The 17,993-nt window shown below is 45.0% G+C and overlaps 1 protein-coding gene across 1 annotated transcript in view; it reads left to right on the forward strand.

Moving 5' to 3' along the window:
* The window catches only part of ADAM12 (ADAM metallopeptidase domain 12), a 335,212-nt gene that overhangs the window by 40,488 nt on the left and 276,731 nt on the right, over positions 1-17,993 (forward strand). The window contains exon 2 of the mRNA XM_008525946.2: positions 1,908-2,044. Within this exon, the coding sequence (XP_008524168.2) occupies positions 1,908-2,044 (137 nt within the window). The remainder of the gene's footprint in view (positions 1-1,907; positions 2,045-17,993) is intronic.

Here is a 17,993-nt window from a genome sequence, read left to right on the forward strand (position 1 = left end):
AACTCACTTTGTTTCGATAAATTCCAACATGGGAATTTCACTGAGGATCCTGAGCCAGAGACCTGCGTCTTGGCAAAGCATAGAGAATGACGTCGATGAAACCAGCTGAGTCTTCTGAGGTGAAGCTGTATTTAAGAGATGAGGATCCCAGCAGTGTAGACAGAAGAAGCTGGTTCCATGTGGCATTAGGACGAACTGGCCTGAAGCAGAAAGAATGGGCTTTTTGAATGTAAGTCCTCAGGTCTAGAGCACCTAAAGAGAACCTATCACAAGGCCTACAGTTAGGAAGTAGTTGAGTGAGTGAGCGAGCAAACAGCTAATGCATGGTAGAGATGCTGCTGATGCCGGGGTATGCCTTACTCCAAAGCCCCTGCTTGTAGTGATGCTGTACTACCTTGGGGCACACTGAGGGCATGAAAGCAAGCCACTGGATGAGGTTCATATATTTAAGATCTCCACGCTTCCCTGGCTGCCCCATCTGTAGCCAGGAGGAGGACTTCTGATGTCTTCCACTCAGATAGCCCATTCTTTCCACCTCCATCCAGCCCTCCACCAGTGTCCACAGATGTCACCACCTGGAGCCAGCCTCCTCTGCTTGCACAGCTGGAACCCTCGTCTCCTGAATAGGAGTTCATCCCTGAAGACTCTGCTTATGCCAGCTCTGAGCACCACCCTCCTCCTTGCTCACCTGGCTCATGGTCCTTTCTCTCCCTCGCTCCTCCCCAGGTGGCCGAGTGGCCCAGCTCACCCCTCTGCCACTGCCTGTTCCCTTGGCCCTTAACAACTGAGAGTTTTAAATGCTTTGTGACCAGCTTGAGAATTTTCCAGAAAGGTTGTGTCAGACAGTTAATACTCAAGCAGTAATCCTTTTGTAACCTGAATATAACTGCAGACTTCCACACTGAGAATGATAAAATGGTGTGGATTTAAAAGTATTTGGGGAACTGTAAAATGTCTAGGATTAAAATTTCAATACCATTTGTGCTCAATAAATGTGAACTCTTTAGTAACTTAAAACTGTGCTATTATGACTCAGGTCTGAAAATTATGAGTCCTGGTCGAAGAAATGGGAATAACATGTGAGAGAATCTGCTCCCATCCTTTACCTTGAGGGATATACTGTGGTTGCACCAAATAGCAGGAGCGTGACCTCATAGGAGAGCAAGCCCAGAGAAATTACTGTATTTGTTAAGAAAGCAATACACTCTCCAGAAGAGAAAAATGCTATACTTTCCATTAGGATTGTTTATGGAAATGGGGCTAAATTGAACCTGTGTCATTATATTAACTGATTCGACAGACAGGACCCCAAGAAACAAGATCATATAATAGTTTATTGAATGGCTTAATTTTTTTTTTTTTTTTTTTTTACGTAAACCAGTCTAGTCAGTCTGAACTGGCAAATTAATTTTGTCTATAGCATCACTCACCGAAGCATATAAAATTAGCCTCCGTAAGTACAGAGAGGCGGATTGGCATTGTGTTTAACTGATTCGCTGGGACTTAAGTAAATGGATTTGGTCTTAATAGAGCTAAAGCCTTAAGACTTTTAATAGAGGGCTGATCTTAAGGAAAGCATTAATTCATCATTTAAAAAGTCTTGTGCATTTTTGTTGCTTGTTGAAGGATGGAATTATATACTGTGACTATGATAATCACCCAGCACGTGCTGTAGGTCTTGAAGAAAAAAATTAACTTTTGTTTTTTTTAAGTTATAAAATTTTATGGTTAGATTGACAGAGAATTCATCAGTTTTAGCACTTGTGGCTTAATAGATTACGGTGTTTCCTTGGCGTTATTCAACTTCCAGATATTTTCACCGACATTTACATCATAAGCTTCTGATCCCAAACTCTTCCCGACTCGAATGAAGACTGGGGCTGTTTCGTTTTGTCTTTTTGATGCAGGGGTGAACTTGGGAAGCAAGTTAGCACCTTCCATGGAACAGGCCCAAAGGCAGGAGTCGGGAGGAGCTGCTGAGGTCCTCGGTGCCTCTCTTTTGAGTGGAGACCTCTGGAACCCGATGGACAGCATCGACTCAAAGGTCAGTTTTTTTCGTTTTTGTTTTCTTCTTGACTTTTCAGGACCAAAGTTTTAAAATCACATTTACTGCATTCATATTCTTTTATTCGTTTGCCTTTATTTTAATGCTAACTTGATCATTATAAAGTGAAATCTTTATTCTTATGAAGATAAAATACAAACCAATTTTGATGTATCAGTTCTGATGGGTGGCCAGCATTATTTGCATCTCTTGAAAGTCATTTTTCAAACACACGTCAGGGGTTGCATTTCTTGATATACAACTTCCGTGTTTGTTTTCCTTGAGTGTTGGGTATTTTTCTATATTTATGTCTCTTTCATTAACATTTTGATGTTATCGATCGATTATTGGTAGAAACACTGTAATGCCACTTAAAAAAATTTGTAATGAATTTTAATGCAGTTTTATACTTTGTTTACTTTGACGTGTTTCATTTGAGCCTTCTATGATATGAAAGAATAATATAAAATGATTGAAATATTAGTGATTAAATTTAATATTTTGATGAGTTTTATCTGCCAGATCTATGTGACTTTCTTCAATTTCACAACTTGTTGGAACAGTTGGGAAGTGATAAAATCTATAGAAATATGAGCTCTTTGGAGAGATGATACAGATGGCTTTGTCCTTTTGTTATATGGGAATATTTTTAGATTGTCTTTTGTAATGGAAAACAGATTTTTTTAAAGAGCAGTTGAGATCGCGAAAATCCTCAGTAGCTTTCTGGCAGGGCCACAGTGGGCCACCTTTATGTGGGTAATGATAAGATGATTTACATCATTCATTCTTGTCTAGAAAGGCTTTCAGTTGAAAGTGAGCTTTCAGAAAGGTTGGAGGTTTGGTTAAAGGGTCTAAATGCCAAACCTACACTTTTTGAATATTTTTGTTTCATGGAGACTGTTGCAAATTGAATATACAAAGTACAAGTCAATCATGGTAGTATTGATGTTTCCTGGAAGAAAAACTTAAGACATTAAAAAACATTTCATCTTGCCGTTAATCAGCAAAATTAGAAATGATTTGATAGGTGCAGTAAAAGAGAAGTATACTATTTTATAAAGAAAGTCTGTCTTTAAAATATTTATTGAAACTAATTAATAATACAAGAATATGGAACAATCTAAAGTTTCTTGGGTTGGTGGAAGCTGTTATGGGGCTTTTCCTGGTGGTTGGGTCGCCAGATTTAGCAAATAAAAGTACAGCATGCCCCGTTAAACTTGGGCTTTAGATAAACAAGGAATTTTTTTATATAAGTATATCCCATGCAATATTTGGGACATACTTATACCAAAAAATTCCTTGTAGTTTATCTGAAATCCAAATTTAACTGGTGTCCTGTATTTCCTCTGGCGGCCTTCCTTGTGGGGAGTCAGAGCAACAGCTGATAAGGCTTGCCGGTGTGCCACTGGACTGGACCAGCTCAGGTCAGCTCTGGTTTCCGACCTCCAGCTTCATCTTTCTTACCAGTCAACCATCTTGCAGACATCATGAGGCGTGCCTGAGGAGGAACTGGCATGTCTGCTGTTGGCCAACCTTACAACCTGATGATCGTGGGCCACCAGCAGCACCATATTTATAGAACGCAAGGGAAAACCCTTTCTGTGTGATAGCTGTCCCAGCTCCTCTGGGATTGGACGTCCAGTAATAGAATCCTGCAGGCAGCAGGCACATACCCTCTGCAGGCACACACCCACTGCACTAAAATTGCTTACTGACATTATTTAAGGGAATAGGGACCTAGGGGATTTGGGGAATGGCATTGTGTTGTAATGCCATGGGGCACATCTCAACATATGGCTCATGGAATCAGCACTGTGGCTGTATAATTGCAGTGTGTGTCCATACGTGCTGGCTAACCAAGACCCTGCATGGAGAGGGGTGCATGTAAATGTCTGTTAATATGCGTGTACATGTTTGCCTAATTCCCCACGGGGTGAGGTGTATACCTGTTGTAGGATTTGGGATTCTGGCTCATGACATATGTGTCTTTCCTTGTTATCAAATATAACGGTGAATGTTTTTATTTTAAACTGCATCAACAGAGTGTATCTTCAAGTATACAAGACACACTTATATTAATAAATATTTTTGTGGCACAACTGTGCCTGCCGTGTCTTAGAATATAGACTTTTAGGTTAGCATTCTTGCTCTCCTGCTCTCCTGTTTTATTCCTTGCTCTCCTGTTTCTTTCTATTCGGCCAGTTTTAACTGAGCACCTACTGTGGACCAGGCGCAGGCACACAGTTAATGAAGAAGGCAGACGAGCTTTCTGTCCCTGAGCAACTTACATTCTAATGAGGGAAATGTAAGCAAAACAAATTCAAATTGTGAAAAGTGTTAAGAAAGAAACAACACGTTATTATAGGGACTCACAGGGGAGATATATTTCGATAGGTTGCCAGGGAAGACCTTTCTAAGAAGATGAGAAGCTGTTAAACTTTTTCGATAAGTTTAGAAGAGTCAGACTTGTGGAGAGTGGGTGAAAGGCTGATGTGCAAGGAGCAGGGAGGAGCCTGGTGTGTCCGGAGTGGGGAAGATGAGACAGATGGCTTTGGGATGATGTGGGAGTAGCCGGGCCAAGCACGCGGCCAGGTTGAGTGGGTCCATGTGACCTCACTGTAGACATAGCAGCCTGTAGAAAACAAACGCTCATCGTGAGAAGATGGTAAACTGTCACCCTCTTTCTCTGATCGTTAGACACTCTGATTTTAGATGACTTACCAAACCGTAACAGTAATTCTTTCCCTTATCCTGCCTGGAGGTAACTCATGCGGTATTCACAATAGTGAAAGGCATTCCTTAGACATATAGAAACATCTAACTCTTAAACATCCTATCTATCTGGATGGCCATCAGAAGTCCAGTGAACAGGACCTGGGAGTGTGAACAGATGGTTTCTATTTGGGAGAGACACAAGACCCTGGGAACTCATGCAGTGACGTAGAGAAGGGACCTGAAACTCCAAGTTAGGCCCCTCTGGTTTCCCTCCAGACCTGTGTGGCCATAAGGCCACCCCTGTGTGCTGCAGGCTGAACTGATCACTTGCCCCACTGTGCTTGTTTCAAAGCACAAAGTGCTCGGGGATGAAAGGCAGTAACAAGTTCCCGGGAGTTAATCATTCACTCACAAATATGTATTAAGGGCCTGTTGTGCACTAGGCACTGTTCTTGGTGTTGGAGCCTCATGTCTGCTCTCATGGAGCTTCCACCAACTGTAAGAGGGAAACACATAAACAAATAAATAGTATGGTTAGAGGTGCTGCTACGTGCCAGAGGAAAAATGCTGCAGGCCAAGGGTAAAGGGTCAGAGGTGGGGTTCTTGTGGATGGGGTGGTCAGGAGATGTCTTCTTGTGGAGATTACATCTGAACAGTGACCTGAAGGAGATGACTGGTGAGCCAGTCATGCAGAGATTTGGGGAAGAATGTCTAGGCAGAGGGAACAGCAAGTGTAAGGGTGGAACAGAGGGAGAGAAGGACTGAGTGCAAAAAAGGTTGGCAGGGCCCGGATGATGTAGGGCTGGGGAGGGAAGGTACCGCAGGGCTTTGAACCTGGTTGTGACAGTGGGTTTTAACAGAGCTCTGACAGCTGTGCAAAGACCCCAGCATGGGCCCTGAGTGGAAACAAGGAGAGGAGTGGGAGGCTGGTGCAACATCCGGGGAAGAGAGGGATGCAGCTCACCCGGGCAGTGCTGAGAAGGGGTCAGATTGAAGGGAGAGTCCATCGGACTTGCCAGAGGATTAGAGCCATTTTGTACCTACTAACTAAGTGGGCGGTGGTGCCGTCATAAACACCCCCAAAGAGAAAGGAATCCCTTCTTAATTTGGTTTTCACTACATCATTGACTTACCACCCATAGCGGTTCTCAGCCTGGTTGCATATTAGAATCACCAGGAAACTTTTATAAATAGCAATGTCCAGAGTCTAGTCTTTGAGAGTCTGATTTAACTGGTTTGGGGGAAGGCCCAGGCAGCTTCCTTTTTACAAAGTGCTCCCAGGGGATTCTCACGAACACGCAGGTTTAGAACCCCAGACCTGGAGGAAATTGCTGCTGCGTGCAGTGATGGCCTGCTGGTCAACTTGATCCAGCTGATGCAGGCGGAAGTCAGATGCTCTGTTTCACCTGTGATTAAAATATATCTGAATGGGATGTAATTATGTCCTTTGCAAATCAGGAATCAAGCCTTCATTGCCACTGGTAATTTAATTGAAAGAGTAGAGGAATGGGAAAGAGTGTGACCTTCGCACGTTGGCCAGCTTCCAGTTTTGTTTGCTGCATGTTGCTTTGGTCTATAACGTGACGATGAGCTTGTCAGCTTTTCCTCCCTCTTAGGGTCATTGTAAGGATGAGATGAAACGATGGCTATAAAAATGCATTGGAAACTGAAAAACTACTACACAACTGTAAGGTGATATTGAAAGTTTAAAGTGTCTTTAGGGACCAATCTCCAATTTCATGTCTTGAAAAAATCACCCCTGGAACCAGGGAAGACGTGTCAAGATGTGATTGATGGTGAGATGACCTCAGTTGAGCTCAGCCTTTTGAATGCTCCAGGAAATTTCCAATTTCCAGCTTTCTCACATGAGAATGAAATTATGGAAATAGTACGTGAAATGGAAAATAAAAAGGCAAATGGATTAGAACATGAAACCGAAGCTTCCCTTAGCATATTGCAGGTCTTAAATATCAAATAGCAACTAATTAAAATGGCAGGGGGAGGTTCTGCTCTACACGTTTCCAGTCGCTTTGTTTCACAGCTGAGAACCCCAAGCCCTGCTTCTCCCCCGAGGAACCATCCCCTCTTATCCCTTCCGGTCAGACTCCTGGAAGAGAGGTTTGCCTCCTCGCTGCGTTCTCTCTGCAGCCCTCCGCAGTAGCTTCCACTCCTGACGCTTCATCACGGATGCTCCTGCCGAGGTCACAGGTAGCCTCCCGACTTCCGAACCCAGAGCATGCCTTTCTCTCTTTATCTCACTTGTCTTGACACCGCTTCACTCTCCTCTGAAATTCTCACTTCCTTTGGCTCCCAAGACCCTGTTCTCTCTTGTTTCCTAGCATATGTTTTTAATTCTTGCTTTTATTTCTCTTTTTGGCTTTGCCCCTTAACTGTTACTTTCTCCTGAGTTTCTTCCTAGGCCCACTTCTGACAAAGGGCTCCTGCTGGCCGTGTCACTCACTCCCGAGGCCCCCGTCCATCTGTTGTGGGGAGGAGAGGGGCTCACATTGAATGAGAGCAGCCACTGTAGCCTCCACACCTGAGCTCCTACTGGGTGTGAGGTGCCGTGTCAGGCACATTTCATCTGATAACCTCGCCCTTTGTTCTCTAACAAGCGTTGACTTAAAACCCACGTCGCTCACCCTGCTTTGACCCCTCAGATTCAGTCATGACTTCAGTGGATTTCAGGCACCCTCAGGTGAAACTTACCTGACGTGCTGCTGTGCCCCAAAGTGGTCACAGCCCCCGCCCATGTTCTCTGTTTTATTTAGTGACCCCTAGAGGATGAGCTTGTCATTCCCACTTCTCCCTCAAATCATGAGACATCACTGACTCTCCTGGCCAGATACCTCTGACGCGTGCCCCTTCCTCTCCATGCCCACCTCCATGCCTCACCTAGTCCTCCCCTGCTCCAGACATTCCGCGTGTGCTGGCAGGGTAATCTTTCCTGTCCCCTTCCTGCTTTCCAATCCTTCAGAAGCCACCCGTGATATCTGAAGCCAGGTTCCTTAGCATGATGCCCGAGATGCTTTCCAGGCAGGGCTGTCCTGACTCCGAAGTCCCCCTCCCACCTCTCAGCCATCCAGCTTGTCAGGGGCAGCCTGTTGCCTAAATACACGATGTTCTTTATCACCATGCTTGGCATATGCTGTGTCCCTGACATCCTGAAGCCTCAGCTTAAATTGCACCTTCTCTTGTGACGCTCGTCCTGACCTCCCCAGCCAATTTGTCCTTCCAGTACCTTCGTCCTCATAGGTCACACGCAACTCTGTGATGTGCGGTCATGCTGTGTACACACTTACTCATGCTAGTTGAGCCTGTAGACATGGCAGAAACAGATGCTGCATGCACACAACCTAAATCCTGTACACGTCCTCTGACCTCCCCAGGGGCGTGTGGCACGAGGGGAAAGCTGCCTCTGCGCGTTCCTCAGTTCCTGCCGCCTCTCCCAGGGGGCGGGCTCCTTACTCCCTTAGAGCGAGTCGAGTTCTCTCCATTGGATATCATTACATAGCAGGGCCCCTAAAATAAGCCACTCAACTGTGCTCAACACAAGAAACAATGTCCCGGGGAAAAGAAATGGCCACGTTGACCTTGAATAAAGGCATGGAAACTGTAAGGCACTTCGAAGACTAATGCAGACTCTACCTTCCGTGCTGGCTTTAGACCCTCAGTCCACACAACTCGGGACTCAGCTCTTGGACATGGATCACGCTGTGCTGTCCTGGCTACTTTATATTTCTGCTTCTTCCAGCAGCCTGTGCCCTCCCTGGGGGCAGCGGCCTCAGCTTCATGCCCTCATCCTTGCAGTACTTGGCACCTAGTGGAGCAATGCAGAATGTGTGTTGACTGGCTCGGAGCCTTCTTCTGTGCCTGGGGCCCAGGTCCCTCACTGGTGTGGAGATGGCTGTGGCAGCCACAGAAGATAGAGCAGACAAAAGTCAACGTTTGTGCTTCATTCAAATGCCAGAGGGTGCCTTGGGAGCCTCTCCATTTCTGGGGAGAGTTTGCACACCACTCTCGGACTGCCTTGACTTTTTAGAGTTGCTGACCTCCTTTTAGCAAGTGTAGGTGATTTTAAATCATTTGGAGACTTTTACAGCTTGGTAGAATGCTATACTTTTCACTTTTGTGGTTGCTGACGTCTTATCTGGAGTAACTCCCCCCATGCGCCTCTCCGTTCCAGGTGGGTTTACATGGCCAGCCCTACAGAGAATGATTTCCCCTTCTCCAACGGGTCATTCTAGAAATTGCAGGCATTGCTGCAGGCCGGCCAGTGGTGCCTGGAGCGTGCCTGAGTAAGCTCAATGGTTAGCCTTTCTGACTTATGGAACACTGAGCTTTCATTAGCTTGCAACCCAACCAGTAGTGCTGCCTCTTAAGAATATAATTTTATTAAAATCCCTACTGGGAAGCTCCTCATACGAAAAGCACAGGGCTCATAAGTTGGAACATTATTTCCAGACTGTATGGTCTCCTAGGATGGTCTGTCCCTCCCTCTCCCTCCTAACTCCTCTTGGACCCCCAACCCCACCTCTTCCTTGCCTGACAGTCCCATGAAGCTGTGTCTGGTACACAGGGGGCTGCGGCAGGCCTTGACTCTTGTTCCAGTCTCACATAACCCACCCAGGCAAGACTGTGCCCACCCTTCTGGGGAGAAGGATTAGAGAGGTAGAAGCTGGCCCCCTTGTATCTTTGTCTGGGAACTCAACTGTTTTTAAGAATCAATGGCAGGTACAGTGGAAGGAGAAAAGGCATTGGAACGAGCAGAAATGAATTCAGACTCCTGCACAGCCTCTGCCTTGCTGTGTGATGTTGGGCTAGTGACTAGCCCTTGCTGAGCCCCTCTTTCCTCATCTGTAAAGGAGGTGGTAATGGTTGTCTTGCTGCTGACACAGCACCCTTGGCATACTCAGTAAATGTCGGCCGTTCTCCTTTCCCTTGGTTCATTCCAGGCTTTCCACTTCTGCTCTGCAGGCCTTCTCAGCCTCAGTGCTGTTGCCCTTGGGGCTGGATAGTTCTTTGCTGTGTGTGTAGGGGAGGGGGCCAACCTGTGCATCGTAGGATGTGTAGCAGCATCCCTGGCCTCTTCCCACTGGATGCCAGTAGCATCCCCCTCTAGCTGTGACAACTCAAAATGTCCCTCGGGGAGGGTGCAAAATTGCCCCTAGTTAAGCACCCACCGTTCTAGAGGAGAGGGAAGCTGATGGTTACCGAGAAACTTCCCTTGACTTTGGATGGAGTGAGACCAAAGGTCGGCAGACTTTTCCTGTGAAGAGCTAGACAGTAAATATATTCAGCTGTGTGGGTCCTGCACCGTCTTGCAGCCACTCGGCTCTGCCCTTGTAGTGTGAAAGCAGCCATCAGTAACACGTGGATGAAGGGGCATGGCTGTGTTCCACTGAAACTTATTTATGGACGTTGAAATTTGAATTTTATAATTTTCATGTGTGACAAAATAGTCTCCTTTTATTATTTTTTTAACCATTTAAAAATATGAGACCATTCTTAGCTCACAGGCAGTGGGCTGGATTTGGCCCCGGGGGCTGCAGTTTGCGACCCCCGGGCTAGGGGTACTGTGGATATTATCTCACCTGGGCTCCCAGCAGCCCTGCAAAGTGGGTGGAGGTGTGCGCATGTGTAGGTGAGGATGCAGCAGCACGCAGAGTTAGAGAGTGAAGCGACAGGACTGGCGACGGAGCCCAAGTCCATCAGCTTCTGAAGTCTTGTGTTCTTTCCATAGTGCTCTGCCGCCTCCCGGAAAGATCTCTAGCTTTCCTTCCCTCGTGCATCATGTCAGGATTGTTCATCAATCTGGACTCTGGAGGCGAGGTCGTGCCTCAGAGGGCAGGCGTGGGAGCGCTGGCCATGGCTCCCGCAGCTGTCAGTCTTGCTCTCCAAGGGAGCTCTGGCTTTCTTCAACAAGCCGTGAGCGCGCCATCCCAGCTCGCTGCCAGGGCCCTTCCTGCCACTCTTCCTTTTTGGCCAACACACAAAGAAGAGAAAGCAAGCCAAGGTATTGTACTTGGTTCCCCTGTGTCCTTGCTCTGGAAGCTCTCCACTCGTCAAGGAGGGACTCCAGGACTATATTTCCACGATGCTCCCCGCCACCTCCATTATTTCTTGTGACCTCTTAGCAAGGCCTTAATATCATTTTTTAAAAAAATTGTTTATTGAATCAGTTCTCCCTGCAGTTTCAGCAACTTTTTCCCCCTCAAACCTCTAGCATCATCATGGAACTGGATCTTTTTAAAAAATTATATTTTAAAATAAATTTGGATAATGCTAGGAGATATAGTGGTTTACATTGTTTAAACAGACAGAGGTTATAAAATATTTTTTTCTTCATCCTCCTTAGCTTAGACTCTCCAGGTTTGGCTGACATGCAGGGCATATCGTTCCTCCATATTAGGAGAAAAGGAGGTTGATGGATCGTTTTCAGTTTTTCGTTCATTCCTCCAAGCACGTGTGAGTGCCCGCTGTGCCCCGGGTCAAGCTCCCGTGACACTGAAAGATAAGTGATTTTAGAATAGTTTTAGATTTACTGAAAAATTGCAAAGACAGCACAGAGAGTTCCCATAACCCCCCCCCCCCCCCCCGCAAGCTTTCCCTATTGTTCATATTTGCATTTGTATGGCACATTTGTAATAAGTAATGCTATACGTTTTTTTTATATTCTAACCTGAACTCTTTTAATAAGAGAGACAGTTTCTGGCAATTGAGGACATTTAGAAGAACATATAGTTTCTAGAAGAGATTATGATTTTAAAATCATGGTTAGACTAACGAGCAAATCTTCCCCAGAGAGACTTAGTGTGTATCGATGTTGCATTTAATCGTTTCCTGTCTTGGGAGGGCTGAGGAGGCCGTCGCTTATGCTTTTATTCTGGATCTTCTTTGAAGTTAAAACATAACTGATGAAAATAGTTCCTTTACAGTTACTCAATCAACAGTGGTGATGGTGATGAAGATGTTTTGTTCAAGCAAAATTTAAAGCTCGGATTTTTAGAAAAATCCCCTATTCTTTCCTTAAAAAATGAGAAATATTTTTAAACCTGACACGAGAGTGCCTGCAGCCAAGTATGTAAAATCATGTAAAAACAACCACCAAATAGAGTGTGATTTTGAGACTGTGACATGACGCCTGTGTAGAGAGCTCCCACGAGAAGACTTCCTTCTGTATTGATCTAACGTGTTCCCTGCTCCCCTGTTACTCGCGTGCATCCTTGGAAACACAAGGTTTGTATTTTTTGAGTGGTGTACGCCAGCGTTTTACAACCAGTTTTTCATTATTGCCTGCCTAAAGAGAAAAATTAAATAAATTAAAATTAAATTTGAATTTAATTTCTCCCTAAAGAGAGAAATTAAGTACTGAGGAATAAGATTTTGTTGAGTAGTGTTAAGCTTTGGAGTGGCACAGACCACCGTAATATCTAAGAATTTTCGCCCCCCCACCCCAAGTACCAACTGTTGCCCCTTTGCGGGCAGATACCCAGCCCATTGAGAATGTCTGATGAGTGCCCCATGTAAATGGGCAAGAGGAAATGTGTGTCTCCCAGGACTACATGTATTTACAGAAATCTGCCCTTTGGCAATGTGGGGCAGATAAGAAGAAAAGTTTCTCTCTCTCTTCCTCAAAGACTGCTCTTGCTAGATTTTTAAAAATATGCATTTTGTATGAGAAGAGTTTTAGATTTGCAGAAAGGTTATAAAGATGGTACGGAGAGTTCCCTTTACCTCACGCCGTTTACCTATTATTAACGTCTTATGTTATCATAGTGCATTTGTCACAATTAATGAAGCAACAGTGATACGTTATTATTAACCAAAGTCCATACCTTATTCATATTTCCTTAGTTGTAACCGGATGCCTTTTTTCTGGTCTAAGATCTCATCCTGGATCCCACATTACATTTAGTCATCCTATCTCCTCAGGCTTCAATTGGTTGTGGCAGTTTCTTAGAGTTTCCTTTTTTCGATGATAATTGACAGTTTTGAGAAGTACTGGTCAAGGATTTTGTAGAATGTCCCTCAACTGGGATTTGTCTGATGTTTTTCTTGTGACTGAACTGGGCTTAACTGTTTTAAGAAGACCACAGAGGGAAAGCACCATTCTTGTTACATACACCATATCAAGGGTCCCTACTGTCAACAGGACTTATCACTGTGCATGTTGACTTGGTCAGCTGGCTGAGGTCGTGTTTGTCAGGTTTCTGTGCTATTTAGTTCATCTTTTGTCCTCTCTCTCCATACGGAATTCTTTGGAAAGAAGTCACTGTACACATCACATGCTTAAGGCACTATGCTCCATCTCCTTGAGGGTGAGGTAGCTATATAATTTATTTTGAATTCCTCTGTATGTGAGATTTCTCTACTCTCTCTATTTATTTATGTATTCAGTTATTTATTCAGATCAGCATGGACTCATGGGTATTTATTTTCTATTTTGGGTTGTAATCCAGTACTACTTTATGTTGTTGTTCAAATTGTTCCTGCTTTGGCCCCTGGGGGGTTTTTCAATTGGCTCCTGCATCTCTTTGATATATACCCATTATTTTGTGTGTGTGTCAGCACTTCCTTACTTTCTGTAATTATAAGATCCACCAAGTTCATCTCATATATTTCCTGCCGTAGTCCTGGAATCAGCCATCTCTCCCAGGAGAAACGGAGAATGGTGTTAGAAACCAAGATCTGGGTGCTGACTGCGCTCACGGCTCTTGCCGCAGCAATGGTTCCTGGTCCTCTCAGCCAACAGAACACGGAAATATGTGTGTGCTCTTGCTAGAGTTTAAAGAAACAAATCTCTAAAGCTGGATCATGACTGAGGCGCATCATACCTTTTCACACAACATATTTAATTTTAAAAATTGTATAAGAGAAAATATAGCAGGAATTTGGCTTTTTATAGCTATACCTGTACAGGTCAAAAAAAGAAGAATGACTATTTTCAATAAACTAAACCAATCCTTGAAGTCAAACCTAGTCATTAACTTCCTCTCCATAAAATGTTATTTTTATAAATTAATTCCCAACTCTCCAGCATTTGACCTAACTCTGGCTTTTCACATTCTCTGAGTTGATCCATGCCTCAAGGCTGCATTTTTGCTAATTACTTGAAATTAATTTGACCTTTTCCTAAAAGTGGCACACAAAGAGATTTTATTCAGCTGGCATAACCATTTTCACATGCAGTTTTTACTCAGTGAAGGTACTTAGGGTCTTCCTTTTGCTTGAACCTACTAATTTTCCAAGCCTATGCTTTAAAGACATGGTCAGAAACCCAGAACAGAGTGAGGGGTTTCTGAGGGCACAGAATTAATGAGACCAGGACCTAGGGTTATGGATTGTGTCTCCATTAGGATTCCCCATTCCCATGGGAACCATTAGCTTGGCTCAGTTCCCTGGCCTTCTCAGCATGTCTTACCCCAGCAGACATCTCACAAGGGCCACCTCTGAAAGTATATGGATGGATCAGCCCAAATTCAGAAACGTTATGTGTACGCTATTCCCCATCATTGATGGATTGGCAAGATTATGTTTGTATACATAAGTGACATATTTTACATACGTTTCCCAAAGTTTAGTCACCCATCATCCACATGCAGTATTTTAGACTAATTATAGAAGCAGCCACACTTAATAGTTTATACATGCTTGACATACTTATTGATTTTTTTTTTCTGAAAAACATAAAAGGAACATAAATGATTAAATACACAAAGGAATAGAAAATGAAGTGTGCCGTATCCTTTAAACACATCTATCATTGGGGAAACACATTATACCATTAAAAACAGTGTCTTAGACCTTTAACGATTTCTCAATTGTTTTTCGTCCGATACATGTTTATTGAGTATCTCATCGGGGTGCCCTGTACAGCGATGCAAATTGAGTCCTGCACAACTTGGTGGGTGGAGGGGAAGTGGAGTCCGTTCGATCCAGAATTGAGTGCTACAGAACCACTGCTGAGGTTGAGCTGCTGAGGGTCCTGGCCCTGCCCAGAAGCAAGGTACCGTTCAATGAAGTTCTATCTAACAGTTTTGATGTACAGCTTTTAAGGGGAAAATTTTTACCTGATTAAAGATTATCCTCCTTTTCTATTGAGTTCTTTCTGTATATTCATTTAATCAAGAAATCACTATCGAGGACCCGCTACACCCCAGGCCCTGTGCTAGATGCTAGAGATATTTTGCCCTTTTAAAAAATGCATACAAACTGGCAATTTCATTTCAGAACTACTTTGAAGCTTGCTCAGACAGAGCTCTAGGAAATGTCAGCTCCTGCAGTACAGACATAAGGAAGAGTTAAGGGCCCACCAGGGGTAGAGAATTCTATCCTAGCTCCTTTGAAATCTTGCCCCTTCTTTTATAGTTCAAAACAAGACCACTGGGGCATATAAGCTTCGGTGGTGCCTATTCAGCTAATAGGAATGTGTTTGTATTGCCAAAAGTTATTGCTGGTTTTAGTGTCTTAAGTGGAATACGTGGGAATGCATCAGATCCCCAGGAGCTATTGGTTGACCTGACACTGGCCGCCTCTGCATGTGTCTTAGCTCATCTGGGGCACTGAGAGCAGACTTTGCTGTCTTGCAGTTTTCATGTCTGGGCTGTTTTGGAAGAGTTAAGAATTCCGGTTCTGTAGACCCCTTGCCTCCTGGCTTACGTAAGGGGAGAAGGGAGCTTTTTAAGGTTCATCTCCAGCACGGTCTCGGTGGAGTCCCGGCGCTGAGTTTTTCCAGCCTGCTGTTTCGTTGGCAGGTACCGAGCCTCGTCTGGTTCCGTCTGGAAGCGTTTCTGGGAATGCAGCTGCCGCGGGAAACGCCTCTAATGGGCATACCACAAGCTGGTCGTCCTCCGAGTTCCATGGACTAAACTAAGATTCCGATTTTCATACCACGTTCTTCAGTTGCCCAGACAGGGTTAGAAGGAGCTGTCAGTCGGGAAGGACAGAAGGAGTGTTCTTAAATCAAATACGAAACATTGTGTGCATTTTTGTTGGTTATAACAGACAGGAACATGGAGACATTCTTTTGGCACCGGCAGGCATTACAAGGAGAGAGCTGGCAAGTGAAGTTGGCAGGTGGGGAAATGAGTTGGAGAAGCTTTAAAGATCTTTTCCTATAATATAAATGTCCAGAAGCTGTGGAAACGTACGTCTTTAGTTAAGTAAATACCCTCAAAGACAACACATGTACATTTTTCAGTGAAACCTTACCAGTTACAACTGCCCATGTTTTCAGATTCCAAGAATTTCAGCACGTACAGAATTGGCCTCTTAGATTCATTAACCTCGGAGGCAACTCCTTTCAAGAAATTCCTATAGCCATGACAACAAATTAATTTAACCCAGCTGAGACTGGAGCAGCTAGCCTTAGAATTAATTCCCTTGCTTATGTTTCTGGATTGAATTGGAAGAAACATTAATTGTCAAGTCCCAGCTTCTATACAAGCTGAGGCGGCCTATCGAAACCCTCCCTGCCTCCATCTCCTTACATAGAGAGGATCATCGCCGAGATTTGGAACCATGCTCTATGTTGCCTGTGCTCTGCGTAGTGAGTTGGAATTTTCACAAATGACTCTTCCGCACCAATTACAGATAAGGTACTATCAGGATTGGGGTTTGGGGTAGGAGTTTTTGGATTAAGCAGGGCCTTGAATGTTGTGCTAGGAAGTTAGAATCCATTCTGAAGGCAGTGGAGAGCCACTGAAGGTTTCTGCGTAGTTGAGGACCATTCAGGGTGCTAATTTTAGGGGAGGTTTGAAACAGAGCATCTGTTTTAGGAAGGGGAACAGTGGCGAGGCGGGAGATGGGCTATGCTGGAGACAGAAGGCGGGGTCCGGGCCTATGAGAAGACCAGAGCAGGGAGCTTGTTGAGGGGCCCTTGTTCTCTGCAGACCCCGAGCAAACTCAGAGCATCACCTCAGTGAAGATAAACCCAGGATGGATGTGTGACCTCTGGGCCCTTTGCCCCTGCTGGTGAAGGACAAAAGACCAGAGTCCTCGCCCTTGTGGATCTTTGGGTGCCGGCCTTTCCCAGAGCCTTGTGCTGCTGGCTGAGGCATTTCCGCCATTGGATAAAGACACCCTGAGCCAAAATGGCGTTATTAGAGTTCCTTGCATCCATCTGGGGAGAGGAAGTGGAGTTTGGCCTATTTAAACCACATGTACTACATCCCTATCATTCCCCAAATCACTGTGCTCTTGTTATATGCAAAATTGTAGCCCAGCAGTGGGATTGGGGGCCAGCCGACATGCCTCCAAGAGGCCACTCCAGGGACGTCACCCAGCAGCTTCTCCTTGGCTCAGGGGCTGACTTCAGCCTGCAGAGTGGCAGGTCCAGGATGGTGCGGACCCTCTTTACCTGCCCACCCTTACCCAGCACTGAGGCTGTCAAAGCTGACTGTGTTCACGGGTGGCACAGCTGTGAGGAGCAGGGCCTCAGGGGTCGGACCCAGCACTGCCACTTCCTTGCTCTGTATCCTCTGGCAAGTTATATGACTTCTCTGAACCTCTGCTTCCCCACTTAAAATAGGAACCCAAAAAGTACCTATTTCAGATGGTTGTTGCTAAGATTGATAGGATAGTGTTTGTGTCTAGCACACGCCAGGATTTATTGTGTTTATTATTATTGTTATTTATACTTGCCATGCCCTGAAATGTTCTTGGACAATCTGGATTTTAAGGTAACATCCTGTTAGTAGCATCTTAGTGGATCCTTCTCTCTCTGGCCCCTCACACCCATCCTTATTGTTGTGGAATGACTCTGTCTTCAAAACGAATCTGACCATGTCTTAGAACAGCTTACAACCCATCAGCGACTCCCCATTTCTTTCAGAACAATCCCCAAACCTCTATTGTGGGGCCTATGCACCTCTCTGTGACCTGTGCCCCCTTCCATCTTCATTTTTCTGGACTTATCACAGAAATTACCTTTTTTGGTTGGTGCTGCTGACCAAATGTTTGTGTCCCCTCAAAATTCACGTGCTGAAGCCCTAACTCCCAATGTGATGGTGTTTAGAGTTGGGGCCTTTGGGAGGAAGTTAGGTTTAGATGAGGTCATGGGGGTGGGGCCCCCACGATGGGATCAGTGGCCTTATAAGCAGAAGAAGAGCCCAGGGCTTTCTCTCTGCCTGTGAGGACACAGTGATAAGGCAGCTGTCTGCAAGCCAGGAGGAGGGCCCTCACCAAGACTCCAACCACGCTGGCACCGTGACCTTGGACTTCTCAGCCTCCA

This window comes from Equus przewalskii, chromosome 1 (assembly GCF_037783145.1).
Source record: "Equus przewalskii isolate Varuska chromosome 1, EquPr2, whole genome shotgun sequence".
NCBI lineage: Eukaryota > Metazoa > Chordata > Mammalia > Perissodactyla > Equidae > Equus > Equus przewalskii.